Genomic DNA, 20956 nt, shown 5'->3' on the forward strand with positions numbered 1-20956 from the left:
AATCTTAGGATTCATGAGTTATGAATTTTCTTCAAAGATAAATAATTATATTTATAAAAATATGGTATGTATACTTTATAGCATTTTATGATTTATGATTGGAATAACTATAAGACAAAGATAGAACCCCACAATTTGCAAACAACTATCCATTTGAGGCGGAACACGCGGATGACAGTTAGTAATTTTTATAAGAAAAGTTAGGTTAATCTTTGTCGGTATAGTCTGTATAAAAAATAAATAAAAGGAAATTCTTATAAAATACACTATATTGATTGTATTGTAATAGGTTTCTATAGTGTAAAATACATTTTGATCAAATTAATTTTTTCCTATAAATTTGTAAAAAAAAAAAAATTGTTAGTAAATTTAATTTATGTTTTTAATGACTATAATATATTTCCAATATATGCACATAGATAATATGTGTTACGCATCTCAATTGTAGGTACGTAATGTTTACCGTAATAGCAGATTAGTGTTTTAATAATAATCCATAGAAATTATAAACTAGTAATTTTCATATAACATATTACAAGCATTGTATATAATATGTGCTTACTATAACGTTCTTAGGAAGTTGCTCTAAAAAATAATAATTATCGGTGAGCTACGAGGAATTTCTTAGTGTTGCATGCAAAAATTCATTATTACAACTTAATTATCAGATGTTTATTTTTAAATGTTATTATTTGCAACCTTATGTTAATGTGTTGCCATTATCTAAATGTGTATGTTTAAAAAAAATGTGATGTTTAATTGTATAAAGTGTAATAAATTATGTATGATATTCATTGGTAATTAGCAAGGTGAATATATCTACCTTGGTAATTAGTATGTACTATTATGTTGTAATAATAAATCACGGATGAAATATCTAGATTCTAGATTTACATAAAAGATATTATTGCAGTAGGTACTGCTTCGGGTGTAAATTTTACGAAATCTTAAAAATTATGTCGACGCAATCGTTGTTGGGCATAAATAATATTTCTTGGTTATAGTTGTTTACCAGTACAATTATATAATTAGGTTGATATTTGTTGACTTTTGATTAAATTTCATTATTTTCATACAATAAATACGTCTTATGAATACGTACTAAGTGTATATTATCGACGTACAAACAGTGACAAAATTATGTAGGGCTTCATCAAACAGGCTCATTTCTATGTTATTTTTAATGGATAATTTATTCAAATAATTTCTTTTAAAATATTTATTGTATTAAAAGATTGTATTTTTAACTATTCAGATTTTATCAAGCTTTTTAATAATTTTCCCGTGGAAATAGAAATTTATATTTGTCTAATGAGAACCCATCTTCTTTACTGTATATTTTTAAGTAGAAGTCAATTTATTGTTTTAAATGTTCATGTATTTTAACTTAGAATTTGTTAAAGTATATACTAAGAGTAAAAGTCTTTAACTATAATAGATTAACGAATGATATATAGAATGATGTATATCATATGTTTTATTTAGTAGGTACTTATTATTACCCTCAAACAATTTTTACAAATTATAAAATTTTCATATAAATAAGTATTATTTTTCATATCGTCATAGCCCTCGTATCTTTGAAATTTATTATCATTACCCCATTTATCCTTAGTAAACAAAAATAAATTACTCAAAAACTAATCATTCAGATTTTGACATACTGAATTTTTTTAAAAAGTCAGCTGCTTTACAATGTATTGTAGATTTTCATCAGAATAAAAACAAGTTTATGGTGACTAGATTGTCCTCAGATGTTATACTTAGAAAATATAATCTTTAAGTTTATTTTAAAAATTCAAAAAAATTAATTTAAGGAAAAATGAAGTTGAACATGATTGGCGAGTCACTTTTAATACATACTAAGAATTTTTAAAAATATTGTCACATTACTCGTACTATTAATATATATATATATATATATATATGGTTATGATTTAAGAATTAAATATTTTGATTTGAGTATTCAAATCAACCATTATAGGTATTTCAATTTTTAATGTTTGTATATTATATACTTAAATAATAGTGAAACAAATTTGAAATTGTCCGTATAATATATTTCTTCTTAAAATATTCAATCTTGTGGTACCTACAGCGCGTAACATATTAAGAAAATAATTATTTTTATTATTATTCATGAAAATAAGAATAATAGTTATAAATTATTTTGATTATTTGCAGTCATAAATAGTAGTTCAATTATATATAATATATATAAACATTAAACATATATGATTTATTTATAATAGTTAGTAATATTTTGTAAATTTCACATGACTTTGATCAAATATCAAATTAAAAAATAATTTTGATCACCCATCATCATGATTGGAACAATAAATTAATATGACCGCATTAATATCCAGACGAATTTCCTTTTCGGCGGAAATCTGGCATAACCTCGATCATTCCTGATGGAGTCCTAGCAATAGCTGATGCTGCTGAACCACCTGAACCACCATTATCTTTCAGTCTCATTACTGGATGACCTATGTCTATAAGTTTTTGTACAACATCCTGAAAAAAAAGAAAAGGAAAACAAGACTTTGAGATTAGCAAATTATTTTAAGAAATATATTATCTATCTTGTTTAATATATTCACCTTAGTCGTTCCGTATTCATATTGAACTTGCATAGGCATAAGTTGGTGATATATTCTAGGTTTATCTATTACTTCTTTTAGTGTTTTATTGTACCACAGTTTTAAAGCGGATGCCTGGAAATAAAAATTTTTTGTCTGTTATTTCGGCGTAAATACAATTATTATTGTTTTTATTTGTACTAAATTATAATAATTAATAAACTAGATTTGAGGTCATTACTATATAATAGTAATTATAAATCTATGTTATATTCTTCAAAAACCATTTATATCGTATAAAATATTCAGTAATTTTTTTAATAGTAAACATTATTATTATCTTAAAACATAGTATTGACGTTAAGGATAATTTTTTTTGTATCATTTTGGAATAAATTAAAATGTATAGTAATAAATATTATATATATAAAAAAAAGTTGATTTAAAGTGATTTTTGTTTATTTTTATTGAATTTCATACGAATTGAGATTATGAGTTTTTACTGTTAAAACAATCACTCTGTACTACTTTTAAGTAGCACGAATACAATATAAATCGATAACCAATTAATATTTTAAAATCAAAATATCAACGAATTAAAAAATCTTACGTATGAAGTGGCAAGAGTGATTTTTGAACCTCCTGCTGCTCCTGCTGCGAGAACAAAATCGCCATTTTTGTCGGTAAATATAGTCGGGCACATGGAAGACATTGGTCGTTTGCCTGGTTTTATGAAATTGGCCGGCGATGATGGAATTCCGTAGTGGTTGGAGAGCCCCGGTGTTGAAAAATCATTCATTTGATTATTAAAAATAATACCGGTGTTAGGAGACATGAAACCACAGCCGAAACTAAAAGCAAATACAAATGCGACGTATCGATTATAATTATTGTAATTTATGCATGATCAGTTTTGAAAAATTTAGAAATCTGTATTCACTGTGTATTTATCGTATTAGTGCATACGACGACGTTTCCAATCGAATCAATTACAGCCAAGTTGGCGGTTCCGTGATCATCCGGCATATCAAAATCAGCTCCATAGTATTTAGGGTCTGGCGACGTGAAATTATCTGACATTTTACTTTGTATACTTTTTATATAACTGTCCGATTTCACTTTTTCGTAAATCTAAAAAATTCAATTTATTCAAATGCATTATACTAATAGTAATATACGTTTAGAGTATCTGCTGAATAAAACGTACTTGAGACACGTTTATAAATTTATGATCTCCTAAATGGGTTCTTTCGCCGTACCCAAATTTGAACGCCTCCACCAACCGATGTGCATCTAGGCCAGCATTGGGTGCTGGTAAAATGCCGTCCAATATGCGGAGAATGAATGCTAATATTATGCCAGAACCGGGAGGTGGCCCTGCGTGTATTGTATATCCGCTCTTTAATTTTACGGAAAACGCTTCTTCGATTTCAACACTGTGAACATAATAATATTGTAATATTCGTTTTTATTAATTTTTTTATACGAACGATTTGTAATTAAATTATAATTGATAATTTAAATAAAATCATTATACCTAGGTACAATTATATCGAAAATAAAAATTGATTTATTTAGCCATATTTATTCGTTATTACAAATTAATGTTGATTATTTTTAAACATTTACAGCATATTCGATTGAAAAAATGTATACTCACTTATAATTTGCTAAGTCTTCTTTTGTAATAATACCATTTACTGATTTTAAATCGTCTACTATTTTTGATGTTAATGATCCATTATAAATGGCATCAACTCCTTCTTTTGCTACGATTCTTAATGTTTCTGCTAATTTTGGTAATTTGTAGAATTCTCCCGTTTTCTTAGAATGACCGGTTTTTTCATCAAAAAATGTTTCTCTATAAACAAATAACGAATGAAACATATAAATTAATTTTAAGTTTTTTGTAATATGCTTTATTTAATTCATAAAAGAACTGGCTTAAAATTGTATAAGAAAAATCTATTTTTTTTTAACTATCTATCATAAATATTAATTTATAATATAGATGGATATTCTCATAATATATTATCATACCTAAGCATAGGATCTGCTTTTATTATTTCTACATCATCTTTTAAACTTATTTCTAGATGTTTACTGATTTTTATGCCTTCTTCGCATAACTTTATTGTTGGTTCGAAAAGTGATTCCCACGAAACTCCGCCACCGTACAATTTATAAATTTCCGAATAACCCTTAAATGCTCCTAGAACTCCAGCAGCCAAACCTCCTGAAATGTTTCAAATAAAAAATGAGAGTATTTATAATCATTTATTTTTATACGCGCATCAATATTTTCAAAACTTATACCTGAGACTTGTTGTTTATGCTCGTTGACCTTGTATTATAAGTAATATATGTACATTTTAGTAAGATCATTTTTAAATCTTATCTTTCAAGTATATATATGTATAAATAAACTTTTGTTTGAATTTATATTTTTAAATTAGGTCAGTTATTTTATGAAAACAACATCACTAATAAGAAGTAAAAACTGAAGTCGAATATTAAATGAATTATATAGGCATGTTCAGAAAAAAAACTGTCAATTATGGATTTAGAACATAATTACCTACTTAAAACTGAAAACATTGAGATATTCATGCTAGATTCAATAGTAGATAAATATTAATTAATTATCATTATGAATATTGAATGTCTATGAATAATTAACGACTAGTACCCAACAATATACGTAGATAATTAATAAATTTAATACTGTCCATTAATAATCGTGTTTATTACTCGTAATTTTAAAATCGGAAATAATAATCATGGAGACAATTTTAATTAATTATTTGCATAGAAAAAAATCAGGCAATTCACATTATAATTTTTTTTCTATATTTTATACAACAATACAATTTAGAGCCTATATTAATACAGAAATAAATGCGTATTTTTATATAATATTGTCATCATCGTAATTGCAAATGTCGTATAACAAATAAATAAGCATACGATATGGACTTATAGATGATAATCAGATACACTATATCAATGAAAAATTGAGGTGCTAAGTACACCAAAGACCTCAATCCTATTAATTTGTACCTAATACCTATATGGTAACACATACGAGATCATTTATATGTTTTTTACTCGTAATATTTACCGTTTATAGAACTATTTGGATCTTTTACAAACATGTTTGTTGTTGCTGCGGCTGGAGCTGTTTCGCGTGCATTAATTGACATTATTTTTTTGGATGTAGCATTGTAAAAACTCATTATAAAACCTCCACCAACACCCATTTGATGAGGACATAAGACACCGTCGCATAAAATTGTAGCTATTGAGGCATCTATAGCATTTCCACCATTTGATATCACATCACTGTTAAAAAAAAGAAAAAATTAAATAATAATGCAAATATGTATTAATTTAAAGTTGAAATATTAAAAAAACAAAACAAAACTTCATCATTATTTTAAATTATACTCGTATGTTGCAAATGACAACTTGATTCTAAAATTCTATAATGTCCTACATCAATTTTTATGAATATTATAAATACGGAAATTCTCTAATAATTTGAAGTTAAGTTAAATATACAAATAGAATAAATATATATTATTTATTAATACTCATACTCGTATATATATTCATTGCACTAATAACAGTTAAATTAACAGTTTACTATTTAGAATATTTTACTGCATATTAGGTTATTGTGAAAATAAATATACTACACACTTTTATATAAATAATACACGGAACTACCTAATAAAAAAAATAAAAAAAAGATTGCATAGGTTTTGAATGTATGCATAATATTCTTAATGATTGTATCAACAAAATACTGAAGTTGATTAAATTATTATTACGTATTTAAAATTAAATGTTATTATATTGATTTGTATTACACTCCAATTTGTGCACACGGTCCGCCGTTTGATACGACACCGACCTTTCGGTATAAGCCCATTGGCATACTTGACGGTGGTAACGGAAATTCTGGGTCAGGTATGTAGTTTCTGGGTGTAGTTTTGGTGTCATAATATTGTGAGAATATGACTATGGCCGCCACTATAACAGCGAATAATAATAACACTCCAATTAGAATTAAATAGAGGCATCGTCTTGACAATAATCTGAAAATAAACAATACAATTTTTAGGATGATTTATTAAGTCTAATTCTAATAGCAGTTTTCAATAAAAAACAGAGATCAAATAAAGAATAGTTATAGTTATAGTTTGCTTTAAATATAAAGAATAATCTTAACAGATTAATAACTCACTTATAATAATATTAATAAAATTAATTAATTATTATTAATAGCTATGAACTATGATTGTATTTAAATTTTAAAAAAGGTTCACCGATGACCAAGCATTATTTTGACATGTAATTCTAGATATTTTGTGATTATAGAAAAACTATTAATTGATAATAGTCCAGAATACGTTTATTAAAATATCTTATCTAATCTAAATATTAAAATTGATTAATATAAAAAAAAAAAAAATTATTAGTGATGAGTATTATAAATCCGTTTTTAGCTGTTGTTAAAAGTTAAGGAAATTCCTGGAAAACGGTAATATTCCAGAGAATATCCAGTGAGTCATGGGAAAAATATCGTTCCTCGTGGAAAAAAATACAACCTATATTTTTGGTAAGGAATAATTTTTCTTTTAGTAATAGGTACTTTATAATTTTAAGATAAAGTTGTTTTAAATTAGTATGTACTGTATTAGAGTGACATTATCCATATCGAAATAAATATTAATCAGTATCAACCAATTAAATATAGATCGGTCAAATATTAATACATTATTTAATTAGTTATGTTGAATTTAGTTGATCACTTACAAAGTTACAACCACTAATCTTATTATTTCTACTTAGTATAAGCTCTATACTCACAAATGTCGTGTTTATTTTTAGGATAGACAATAACTACAACGTTTTGAACCACTGTATGAGAATAGTAATTATTATTCGGTGGTAATACTCCTGCGAATTGTTATAAGCACCACGTGGATGGTACATTTAAATTCAATTATTAACTACAGAATTTTTTTTTCATCCCATGTTTACTAAATAGTAATTTATATACATCTTAAATTTTTCATTATTTACACATCGTAATGCTTAATAAATAGTAATTGATTATCATGAATTTTTCTTTATTCTCGAGCATTCTTGCTAAGTTACATGTTCCTATAATTGTACTTACAGTTGTATTATACGTAATGCGTTTGTAGTATTTACCATTAAGCCTAAGTTCAATATAAAATATAAACGGAACACAAGTTAATTGTGTATTTTAAAATATTTTTCAAACAACTAATAGTGGGCAATTTGGGGAAACATTGTTTAAAAACAAAGTCCAATAATCATTTATTTAAATAATTAAAAATTAATGATTCTAAATAACGATAAAATAGTTATGTTTCGTGAATATTGTACATAATTCTAATTTCAAGTCCAATTAGTCTAGTTAAAAAATAATCGATTATGCGTGAAGTGTAAATAAAACTTGATATGGTTTTTTTTTTGAATTCCATAGGTGCCAAATGGATAAGTAATCAACAAGTAATCGGGTCAATCACAGATTTATCAGAAGAAACTAAGTGATAGAGCTAATTAACATTGAAGAAATAAAATTTGATATCATGTGGCGAATTTAAAAAGTTATGATATGAATTTAAAATTAAAAAGCTCTTTCTTATTTATTGATTATTTAAGTAGGTAGGTATGCGCTATCATTAACTTGAGATAGACATTTAATTTATTTTTAAGTCTTATTTTAGTAATAATTTTTATATAAAATTAAGACGTAGTTATAGAGTACAATATGAAAAAGAAAATTTAATATTATAACGTAAGAAGATCAAATTACATTTAAAACACATTATATTATATAAGTGTATAATGCACATATAACAACAAATAATAATTAAATGATTATCATTTATAACAAATAAAAGTCTAGAGTAAGTACCTAGTGAATAAAAACTAAATAACGACATAACGCATGAAACGTAAAAAAGTTATTATTTTCAGTTCAAATATTTATCAATCTGGTGATATAAATTTATAAGTGGATGGAAATATATATAGTATAAATAATTTCATAATTATTTTGATTATCAATGTACAAATCATTTTTGTACTTAAATTATCTAATAAGAGAATGTCGTATCCATATGTGTTAACAATAATTGACTCCGTCTTACTAATGCACAATAGAGTAAATTTTACGTGTAGAAAATCCATTTTACTTAGTCAATTTTAATACACCATTGACTAGTTATAAAATATCATTTTGAGTGCCTCAAAGGATTTTAATGATATTTTAATTTTGAAGCAAGTAATGTGCGTTTTAAAATTGTCAATTTAAGATTCAAGTACAATGTCCTTTTAAGTTGAACTTTGTAACCATATTTTCTATAGGAATGAATTATTAGTTTAAACCAATTTTATAATAACTAACTCTAATTATTTTACTCAATAATTAATAGTATGGAACATGATATTAATCACTATAAAATACATTTTTTAATTTAAAAAAAAAAATGTGTAATATTACTATTAGTTATTACTGTTTAGTTCGAAACTATTGATTCCAGAATGCATTAAGATACATTTAAATAAATAAATTAATAGCGATATGAAAAGTATCTACGTTTTATAGCCAAATAATTGTTTGCTTAAGCTAGACATATCTATAAATAATACAGAAAACCAATAAAATTAATTTTAATATCTGTTTTGGATTTAAAATAAGCATCTTTTTAATGATATAAAAATAATAAAATATAATTTGAATTATTTTAAAAATTTAGAATCAATAAAATATGTAAATATGACTTCCATTCACAAAAACACAGCTAAATTATAAAAGTATATTATATAGGAAATGAATAACTAGCATTCATAATTATATGATATCAATATAATATAGATATAATTTATTTTAGAGTATTAATATTGCTAATTGATAACAATAATTGTACTTTGTACTTATACGTATTATGGCCCTCGTAAAACCGTATCAAACTACAAAATGTATATCAAGGAACTAAAATAGCTACTATTTATTTAATAGTTTGTAATGGAGTGTATAAATAAGTTATATAATATAAGTTAGTATTTAATTTATTTATTTTTAGATAATCCATTTAAAGAATACCGGTGATTTCATGGTTATAACAAGTTAAAATTTGATATTGAATATTATAATTCCTCGATAAGTGTAAGTAATTTTAAAATCGTAAAAATATAATTAACAATATGAGAAATTATGTAGACAGCTAATATAATATTCTAAATGCACACAATAAATAAAATGGATCATTAAAACAAATTATTTAATAGAGTTATCAATATTTGGCTCACTACGTATACTATAATAGTTGACTTTACAATTTGAGTAGGTATGTTTGTAATTAAATTTGTGCTAAATCAGATTTATCAGACACATAACTGATAATACATTTAAATGTATCTTAAATAAGCCACGTGTATTTTGTATTATAATATTTAGTTTATATCACGTGCATTAATATTTTTTAAACGTAAATTGGTTTACAATTTGCCCCAAGTCCATTAGTATTTAATGTATTATACGTCGAAAAATATATTTTACGTTATAAATTAATTGAATGTTTAAAAATGACCCATTTATTAGTATTTATACTAATAGTATTATTATTAGTAGTAGTATTATTATTATTAATACTCAATTACGTCGATAGTTAATATAATCGATAGTAGTAAATTTATTTTTATAATTTGATTTTAATTTTAAAACAAGTAAAATAAGTTTAGCAAAACTAAACTGTAATATAATAACCTAATGTTGCTTAAGTGTTATTCATAATAGTAAAATAAAAAAAATGAGTTTACTAAAATATTTATAAAATATCAACCTTTCACAAAACTATACTAAGTAATTTATAGTTTTGGTTTTTATTTAGACTTTTGAATGTAAGCCAACAAGTTAAATTATAACAACGGTAGGTGTTAACTAAATACGTTCTAAGGATGATAGAAAGATACATGGTGTTATTTACACAACACTAGATTTATTTTTATAAATTTAGTAGAAGTAAGAAATAAATAACGTAGGTAAGCATCGAACAGCTTAGAAGATCGACGGTACTAAGATATAAATATACGAATAAATGAAAATGCATGAAACATATAGCACAGATAAGTGAAATTGTGGTTGATGCCCGAAGAAATTTACTTATGATAATTAAATATATGAGTCGGAAGGGATAATATACATGTTAACGTAGTTAACAATATTAGAACAAAAAAAAAAAATTAAAACCAGATTATTTAGTGTTTACTAGTGAACGACTGTTGAACATATGCTTCTATTAACTTGGAAAAATATAGTGGTGTATTAAAAATGAATAATTTATACTTTCATTTTTTGAGACTCGGGGAAGGTTCGTAACTTAATTTTTCAACCCATATAGGGTTGCTCTCACGTGAATTTTGTTTTAGCTCATGTAAAACGAATATATTTATTTTTTATACTTATATCAGAATTTTTCATTAGTTAAAGATAATAAAATAGTTATTACGATTGTATATCATTTTTTTTATTGTAATTATTTTTTTTTTATATTTCGGTGAATATAGCTATATTATATAAATTCAAATTATTTGAGTTACAGCTATTAATTACATAATATAAGAAGTAAAGTGTATGGTTGAGGTTTATATACCAATTAAAATAAATAGGTATCTTCGACCGAATTTTACTGTAAACAATTGAGAATATTTCAATAGAAGTAAAATGGGAACGATAGATAGATCAATTATAAAAAATAATAGGTAGTTTGCTAATACAAATATTATTAATCGGGTAAATATAATATTATAAATGGTGTCTAATAATATGCAAATATATAGTTATTAATTGATTGATTGGCACCAAATTGTGCTTAATTTTTTTTGTGAATCGAGACGGGTTTTAAGATTATTAGAATTTAAGCTACAGATAACAGATATTACATACCAATTGAATAGCGTAAGTCTGAGGCTTATGGATTCAAAAGATACTTTATCGATTTTGACGGTTTATAGAAAAAAATGGGTAATAGATTGAACCGGAATTCTTAGGGTAGTATACCAGCTATAATTAACATTAAAACTATAACCACAATAGTTCGTTTATTGGTTGCATAGGTATAAAAATAATCCAGCACAGGTAGAAGAGGCTCATCTCTGTATTATCATCTGATAACACTGATTAATGCAGCTAGTCATTTGAAATAAATGAAAATTTGTTGTATTTCAAAAATATTATTATTTATTTGCACGTCAGACAATTAGACGAAAACTATCGAACATTTATTTGATCATAAATTCAATGATAACTATTTAAAAAAATTATTTAAGCTCATTGCAAATCAGGAGGTTCAAAAAAAAATTCCTGTCAACTCACCTTGCATTTTTGTTTAGTGGAGATCCTAGAATCGGCGTTTTGTCATTTACATCGAAAGCCGATATATTTGCTTCGGAATCATGATTTTCATCCATTTGGATGGATGGAAAATAATTACAGTTACGGAGTGTAAAATAAACTAATTTTTAATAATACCATGTAAATCAAACAAAATGTACAACCAAAACCGAACGATCGATATGGTTCAGAATCACTTAACAAAGTATTACAGTAGTAGTCGTAATAGTAAATGCAGCCATTAGTAGGTATAGTAATTACATTTTTTGTTACAAGTCGATTGTATTGTATTTTTTTTTTTTTTTTATATAGATAAAAATCCACTGCCATGTTATATATATAGTAGTGTAATAAGCAAATGTATAACATAACTATAATGGTGCTAATTAATACTCTCAATAATCGTACGTACCTGATAAGTGATAACCAATAACCATACTGCCCATTAAATTGATTTTCAAACATGAAAATAATATGAATTTCTAATAGGTATATTATACAATTAAATCATGCATTAACATTAAAAGAATTGTGCAAGTAACCGAAAATTATTGTTAGGGCTTATGATGATAAAATTTAAATATTTAATTATTTGGTTTGTTCAAATGTTATAATTTATAAAATTTATAACTTATAAACATTAAACATGCTTAATTTTTTTTTTTTTTAATAATTTTTTAATTAACATACAGCATTTCAAACTTTTTTGAGATTTTATGACTATATGTATAATATTATGAATCAATATTTTTTTATTCGGTTTTTGTTGAACTAAAATTATAAAACTATTTTAAGTATTAAGAGAGAGGTCTGGAAAAACTTTTTTACTCTAAAAATATTTTTGAAATTGAGATTGTAAAAATGTTGATTTTAGTTATATTAATTTTAACAACTTGAGTAACTACATATAAAAAGAAAAATTTTGAAAATACACTATTGGACACTGAGAACCGTATGTTGATTTTTTCCTAATTTTCTTAAAATACGTACTTCGAATATTATACTGTTTAAATTACAAATGTAAATTTAAAATAAAATATTTCATTAAAACGCATCACTAGATCAAATTTACTTTGAATTTATAAGTTATAATAATACTTAAAAATTTCAAATCAAAACTATTAGTATTCAATATATTAATATATTATGTATATAATATATGTCGTCAAAGCCGTAGCCAACAAAATATCTCTTTATTATTATTTTATTATTAATTTTTTTTTTTTGGTTGGGGGAAAGGTTAGGTTAACCTAACCTGACCACGAACATTTAAAAGTATTGATTTTAAATGTTATAATTCTTAATATTTTCAAGATCAATACATACAATTGTATAATATAATATTATGTGATAATGATAATAATATTATAAATATATATGCATCTAAATTGCCTATACAAAGCGCCGTCTAAAATGTTAATCTTAGGGTATATAAAATATATTCAATACATTATAATATTATTATAAGGTTGGGTGAGGTTGACAAATGACTTTTATCAGATCACACTATTACAATGTAAAAATGTACGTGTCAAAATTAATTATTGCTTTAAAACAATCGTCATGGCACTAAATTTACCACTGCATTAAAAAATTTGAGTGTATAGGTTATCTAACATAAAGCATATTAGTATAAACAAAGGTCGAAAATAGATAGACAATAGATAAAAAAGTCATATAATATATTACAGGATGGTATATAAGTAGAGAACATAGACAATAGACGTAATTATAATATATAATAGTTATATTTTGTAATTTTCAAATTATTTCAGTGCGAGGGTAGTGGCGTGAAACTAAGTAAAAAAAAAAATAATAATAATAATATCGTACTAATCACCAACGTATTATAACAGGAAATATATTTTTAATATTTAAATACCGTTTTAATTGTTGTTAATCCGTCAGCCAGTTCTACAGGGCAAACGGCTGAACATATAAAGCCGTATAAGTATCAAATACTTTTAAGACTGATTTTGAGTACGTTACGGAAATATCGTAAAATGATATGTCTCCCGATCTGCCGTTTATTAGTCCGCACTACCTAATTTCGGCGATGACGACGACGTATAATGTACAACGATTGCCAACGATGCTAGCTGGATTATTATTATAAAATTATGACTTTTTTTATAAAAAAAATAGCTGATATGACACCAAAAATCCCTTCGTTCTAACTCCATGTTATATATCTTAAGTTAAAAAAAAATTAAATTTAGTAATGATTACATTTTTAAATGATGTGATAATATAATATGGAAATTAGGTAAAAAAACCATTTTATAGTATTAAAAATATCTACGACGATAATAAAGACTAATTGTAAAGTTAAATACTTATTCAATATATTGTTTAACTACTTGGCAGGACGTGTAAATATACTTAAATAAATACAAATAAGTAACCACTGTCTACTATAGCACTTTTTGTAATTAATAATTTATGAAGAAATTTAAAAATGTTGACTCGGTCTATTAAACTTTACAATTATTGATCTTATTATTTATCGTCGTAGGTATTTGTAATATTACAAAATAGCATTTTACTTAGTTCTCATATTATATCCCGTATTTTAGAGATTTAATCATTAATAATAATTTTTTTTTTAACTTACCTTTTAATTACACGAAGTGTGTTTGGTAGGATATATTATACAATAATTTACACATTTTTAAAAATTATTATAATGGTTTTAGTATCCAGAGCAATTTCCTGGTCGTCGATAATCTGGCATAACTTCTATCATTCCAGAAATCGTTTTAGCAATAGCTGTTGATGCTGAAAATCTATTATTTGGCAATCGGGTCACTGGGTGACCAATATCTTTAAGTGTTTGTATTACATCCTGAACGATAAAACAAGATAAATAATATTATTATTGTTATTAGTAGTTAGATAATATTTTGTAAGACTATTATATTCTAATATTACTTTAGTCATTCCGTATTCATATTGAATTTGCATAGGTACAAGTTGGTGAAAAATTCTTGGTTTGTCTATAGCTTCTTTCAGTGTCTTATTGTACCATAATTTATAAGCAGACACCTTAAAATCAAAACAAATTAATATTTTACATTAAGTATAATATAGAATAGAATAATATTAAATTGGTTTGTATTTAATTGCATAGTTAACTTGGTTATCACATTCGTTAAATTACTCTGACACTTTCAGTCATAATACGAATGCGTGTTTAATAAGACTAGATAAATACAGTGCTTGATTTGTGGGGGGACGCAAGGGGACGGAGGAATTTTTCAGAAATTTAAGAGTACCTCTAATTATATTTATAAGGGGAATGTACGGAACGCTGGTACGCTGCATCATTCTGCAATTTTATCAAAATGTACGTGATAACATAATAGTTTTGACAATTTATTTATTTATGATAATTTATGGAACTATTTAAATAAGCAGTTAATGGATTGTTTTTTTATTTAGTTACTTTTAAGTTTGTTGTCACATTTAATAAGGTATAAATATAATATACAATATACTATTTACAGTATTTTTTTTTTGTAGTTGATAATTTATAAATATTGCTTATATGTTTAAAGAGGGGGAATAGGAGGTGTGAGGGCGTAGCCCCCACGGCTCATTAATGTTTAAAAAGTGATGGGAACGCTCTTTTTTTAAAGTTTACAGATTCTGGTTTACAGATTTTAATTTTGCCAAGTCGAGCACTGGATAAATATTCTTATATTTTGAGATAAGCTGCAATATCGAAAAATCTATACAAGTAATATTTAAGCCTGTAGAAAAACAATTTGAATTAAAATAAATTTATTTTAAAATACTTTAAAATTATAATAAGCGTTTCATAATAGTATTCCGATGACATTCGTAGTATCAAAAGCACACTCTATAAAAGTATTAAGCTCGAGATTTTTATAAGTACGTCTATATTATGAATTTAGAAGGATATTTTTAATTTAATATAAGAGCTTATACGATAAAAATAGTTTAACAGTTATACACAAATAAAATCAAGTATCAATAAAACAATAAAGGTATTAGCTTATTATTATAGATAGTAGTGAGAATGTGTAGTTTTAATTTAGGAAAAAAAAAAACTGTTTAATAGTTGTTTAATGTTCTTATATATCAAAAATACTTGTAATATAAACATAATAATAGAACATGCGTGGAGAATCGGAGGAAAAAAGTTGAGATGGACTCGACAGGTATTCGTATTATCGAAGACATTTAAAAACACATAAATATTAGAACTCGAGGTAAAATAAACTTACGTAGGCGGTCGCAAGAGTGATTTTTGACCCTCCCGCTGCTCCCACAGCGAAAGCAAAATCTCCGTTTTTGTCCGTGAATATACTTGGACACATCGAAGACATTGGCTGTTTGTACGGTTCAATGTAATTGGCCGGCGAAGATGGAAAATCGTAAGAGTTGACGCCTCCCGGAGTCGAGAAATCGTCCATTTCGTTATTCAGAATAATACCGGTACTGGGAGAGGTGAAACCGGAACCAAAACTTAAATAAAAGCGAAATTGATCCGTTAAAACGGTCACGTGGATGTTTATACAAAAATTACAAATGTCGAGAAACTCATAAAATATCAGTGATGCTCACTATGTGTTTATGGTACATGTACTTATGACAACGTTTCCCATTGAATCGATCACAGCCAAATTGCCAGTTCCGTGGTTTTCTGGGATACTAAAATTAGCTCCGTAGTACTTAGGATCTGCCGAAGTGAAATTATCGAATATTTGACTACGTATTTTATCCATGTAACTATCCGACTTGACTTTATCGTAAATCTACGATACACAAAAGATAGGTATTTTAACATTTTTAAAAATTAAACGTTTTTCGCTCATGGTGAAAATATTTTTTATCGATAAAACATACTGCAGACACGTTTACAAACATAGCATCTCCTAATTGGGTTCTCTCGCCGTAACCAAATTTGAAAGCTTCCACAATTCGGTGAGCGTCCAAACCTTCATTGGGTGCTGGTAACAAACCATCCAACACACGCAGTATGTAAGCTAATATTACACCGGAACCAGGTGGTGGCCCCGTGTGTATTGTATGTCCACTTTTTAATTTAACAGAAAAAGATTTTTCGACTTTGACTCTGAAATTTCGTTTAATCGCTGTGAATTGTTACGTAAATTAAAAAAATGGAATCTATTCGTTTAATATTGGAATAGCATTAAAGCATTTTTTTTTTTTTTGCAATTAAATTTACTTAATTAATCAAATTGAAAATATAATATACAACTATTACATACTAACTGTTTTAGTTATTAAAAATAAAACCACAATTTGAAATTAATTAGGCACGTATGTTATAAAGAGGTAATATACTCACGCGTAGGCGGCTAAATCTTCTCTTGTCATTATCCCATTTACTTTTTTTAAGTCATCTAATAATTTATCAGCTAACGTACCATTGTATAAGGCATCACCACCTTCCTTTGCTATGACTTTCATAGTTTCTGCTAACTTGGGTAATGTGTACATTTCTCCGATTGTCTTTACATGTCCAGTTTTTTCGTCGAAAAAAGTTTTTCTAGGAAACAATCCGCAAATATTTAATTATTTATTTTATAACGTATGTATTTAATGTATAATAGTAAAAATTAATGAATGGCTTTTGTAAGTAATTATAATGAAGAATTAATAAAATATATCGCCAAATATGTAAAATTCATCGAAGGATATACAATGTCTGAAACCTTGGATTTTAACAATAAAAAGGAAATGTTAATGAGATTTCTAGCTAATAATGAATATCTGTTAATTTGTATGCCCTTAATTTTATTTTTCTTCGTGAAAGTTAATTTAGTATTATTCAAATGTTTTGCAACTTATAGCAGTTGACTAAAAAACGATACATGTTTTATGGTTTGATAAATTGTGTTATTAAATTTTTCAAGCTGTACCTATACATAAAAATAATTTTGACTTTTATTGTACCTAAGAATCGTGTCATTTTTGATCAATTCTTCTTTATTTTTTAAACTTATTGCGAAACGTTCGCTAATCAGCATGCCTTCTTCACATAACTTTATAGTTGGCTCAAATAGTGATGCCCATGAAACATTACCACCGAATCTATTATAGACAGTCATATAGCCTTTAACTTCTCCCGGAACTGCAACCGCCAAACCACCTGTATATTTTTTAAATTTAAAAATGCATAAAATTATTAAAATAAAAATATGTTTAAATATATTTAATATAATAATATTATAGTTTTTAGTTTATTTTTTTAAAAAAAGTTAAATTTAATAATGAATAAAAATGAATATGCGTAATATTTATTTTCACATCGATTGTCGATTGATAATATGTATTTTAATATAGATAAAAAAATCTTTTTATTCGTGCTTATAAAAAATGTACCATATACAGAAAGTGTAGGTTCTTTTACAAACATGGATTCAGTTGCCGCCTTTGGTGCCATTTCACGGGCATTGATTGACATTACTTTTTTAGTCGTAGCGTTGTATATAGTCATAACAAATCCTCCACCCAAACCCATGAATTGAGGGCATGAAGCACCGTCACATATCATTGTAGCTATAGCAGCATCAACGGCATTTCCACCTTTCGCCATCACGTCCCTTTTACAAAACAATAAATAAGACACGGAAATAAATTTAAAGTATAATATGTCATTATATTATGCGAAAACAGTTCTATAATTGAAATATTCAAAAGGTTTATTATATTATTGTTGAGTTAAAACCTGAAATTGTTAAAATTATTCTGTAGACAATTTAATATTAAATTTTAAATGTTCAAAATAATGCAGTAAAAAATATATGTATAATTTGGAATATAATTGCTCATTTTAATATTTATCAATTTTATAAAGTATCAAAATATCAAATAATTAAATGTAGTATGGGTGATAATTGTTTCAGTTGTAAAAAAAAAAAACATGATCAAGTAGGTGTTCTACACTAGGTGTAGTGTGGATCATTATAATATAATGGAGTGTTAAATTGGAATCCAATGGTAGGTATACGAAAAACGATTCCGAGCTAATAAATAATCATGTTTGGTTATGTTTATAAATCGTATTACACTCCGATTTGTGCGCACGGTCCACCATTTGACACTACTCCGGCTTTGTTGTACAAGCCCATCGGCATACTCGACGTGGCCAATTCGAATTGCGGATCGGGCATTTCATTTTCATCGTTGCGTTTTGAGATAAAAGCCAAAAGTGAAACTATAGCAATCACTATGGAGAGTCCTATTACAATAATGAAAGGTTTGAATTGTATTCTGAAAAAAAAAATAATATTAACGTTCCACGTGAGTTATAAACTGTGGTTATATTATTGAAATTATTCGGAACAAGCGTCAAAATACAAATAAAAGTCTAATGACGAAATTCGACACAGACTTTGATAATAAAATGAACTTAACAATATTATGCCTTTATCACTTCAGTTTCTAGTGCCAGTAAAATAATTTTTTTTAAACATAAAATCATTTTATTATTATTAAAAGAAATAAGCCATTGAACTGGGCTAATATATACACTGAATTTACAGCAATCACTTTAACATTTATTTTCCGAACAATAGCTGAATTTAAAAAACGATTTTTTTGGTAAGAAATCATACTATTATTATTATTATTATTATTTTAATAAGATATTCGTTCACACTTTTAAATAATATTTTCATTATAATAATGTAACGTATACATTTAAAAAGGCATGGTAGGTACATACCAAAGAATAGTAGCTGGTGAGATAGTTAGATAATACATACATACATATTAAGCTAGACGTACCTGAAAATAGCCATGTCATCTACAAAGTATATAAGGCTTCCAAGATTTTTCAAAAAGCTAAAAACTAATGACTGTTCTTAAATGCATTATTGTGACTATTCATCGAATCAATTTATACCTTCGTATTATATACTTTATATGTATTAGCATGGGCGTAATCAAATATAACTGAATTATGTTATTATTATTATTTTTTTTTTATAATTATAGTTATTATTTTATAACAAACCAATAAGATTTTAAATTTTTATATACTCAAATATGAATATGATTTGATATTTGTAATCCTTCAAATTTAATTATTCACGTATGTAACATAAAACTTACATTCGCTTATGCTTATATTATATGATAGGTATTATAACTTAAAATGGTATAGATAATGAAGATTAGTACTGCATTTGTAATAATCTCACACTTAATCGTAGCATACATAAAAAGCAGTGTTTTGAAAGAACGTAGTTTATGAATGCACGTTCATATTCAGTAAACAACACGTGAACGTCACACATATTTTTCAAATGAAACGTAAAATTTTTATTTTTAATGACTTTTCAAGACGATTTTCAAGACGTCTAGATTTATTCCACATTTAACAAGTTTAATATTTATATTAATGTTGATTATTTATTTATACTTGAATATAATAATATTTTTTTATTGTATAATTATTATTATTTTTATTCGATTGTAAATAAAAAAAAAATCAAATACATGAAATTCCAGTAAGCCTCAACTTACAACAACAATAATATAAAACAAAAAAAAAAAAGCGGGCAAGTGAGTACCGCTCTGCTGTACATTAGGTGCCGTATGGATCATTATTATATATTATAGGAGTGTTAAATTTGAATCCAATGATAGTTATCATTGTATACGAAAAACGATTCTGAACGAAGTGATGAATGTATTGATTTTACAATGGTGTGTGTTTTTTTGTTTTTGTGTCTGTGTACAGCATAACTAGTCGAAATAATGCTCCAATTTCAAACTATGGGGGTGGTTTCCGATGTAAAAGTGAATATCCTTGGTGCATTATAGAGGTAAAAAGTTAACATTTTCCAACAGTTTTCAAAAAAATCGAGAAAAACAAAAAAAAAATGACGGAAAAACGGCAATTTTTACGCAAAACCAGTTTTCGACCAAATCGATT

The 20956-nt window shown here is 25.8% G+C and overlaps 3 protein-coding genes and 1 long non-coding RNA gene across 7 annotated transcripts in view; 1 reads left to right on the forward strand and 3 right to left on the reverse strand.

Annotated features, from left to right (window-relative positions):
* Positions 1-20956, reverse strand: part of LOC114128810 (ribosomal protein S6 kinase beta-2-like) — an 89395-nt gene that overhangs the window by 52469 nt on the left and 15970 nt on the right. The window lies entirely within an intron of this gene.
* On the reverse strand, positions 2219-12270 carry LOC114128399 (scoloptoxin SSD14-like). The gene is made up of 10 exons (XM_050198173.1): positions 12004-12270; positions 6458-6685; positions 5707-5927; positions 4626-4821; positions 4246-4446; positions 3793-4021; positions 3526-3716; positions 3196-3436; positions 2607-2720; positions 2219-2520 (listed from the first exon to the last, which is right to left on the reverse strand). The coding sequence occupies exons 1-10, from the start codon at positions 12096-12098 to the stop codon at positions 2359-2361; spliced, it is 1878 nt and encodes a 625-aa protein (XP_050054130.1). The 5' UTR covers positions 12099-12270; the 3' UTR covers positions 2219-2358.
* Positions 6745-8268, forward strand: LOC126549340 (uncharacterized). Its single transcript, XR_007603483.1, has 3 exons — positions 6745-6941; positions 7097-7209; positions 8107-8268. It is a non-coding gene; the product is annotated as an uncharacterized LOC126549340 (long non-coding RNA).
* On the reverse strand, positions 13439-19922 carry LOC126549337 (scoloptoxin SSD14-like). 3 transcript variants are annotated; one of them, XR_007603481.1, is made up of 12 exons: positions 19804-19922; positions 19084-19287; positions 18397-18617; positions 17968-18163; positions 17360-17560; positions 16894-17122; positions 16612-16802; positions 16272-16512; positions 14953-15066; positions 14636-14866; positions 13904-14213; positions 13439-13817 (listed from the first exon to the last, which is right to left on the reverse strand). XR_007603481.1 is itself a non-coding variant. In XM_050198177.1 (10 exons), the coding sequence occupies exons 1-10, from the start codon at positions 19815-19817 to the stop codon at positions 14714-14716; spliced, it is 1764 nt and encodes a 587-aa protein (XP_050054134.1). In that variant the 5' UTR covers positions 19818-19922; the 3' UTR covers positions 14308-14713. The 3 variants fall into 3 exon arrangements, 1 of the variants encoding a protein (XP_050054134.1); XR_007603480.1 differs by having other exon boundaries at positions 13439-14213; XM_050198177.1 differs by lacking the exons at positions 13439-13817; positions 13904-14213 and having other exon boundaries at positions 14308-14866.

Source organism: Aphis gossypii, chromosome 1 (genome assembly GCF_020184175.1).
Source record: "Aphis gossypii isolate Hap1 chromosome 1, ASM2018417v2, whole genome shotgun sequence".
Lineage (NCBI taxonomy): Eukaryota > Metazoa > Arthropoda > Insecta > Hemiptera > Aphididae > Aphis > Aphis gossypii.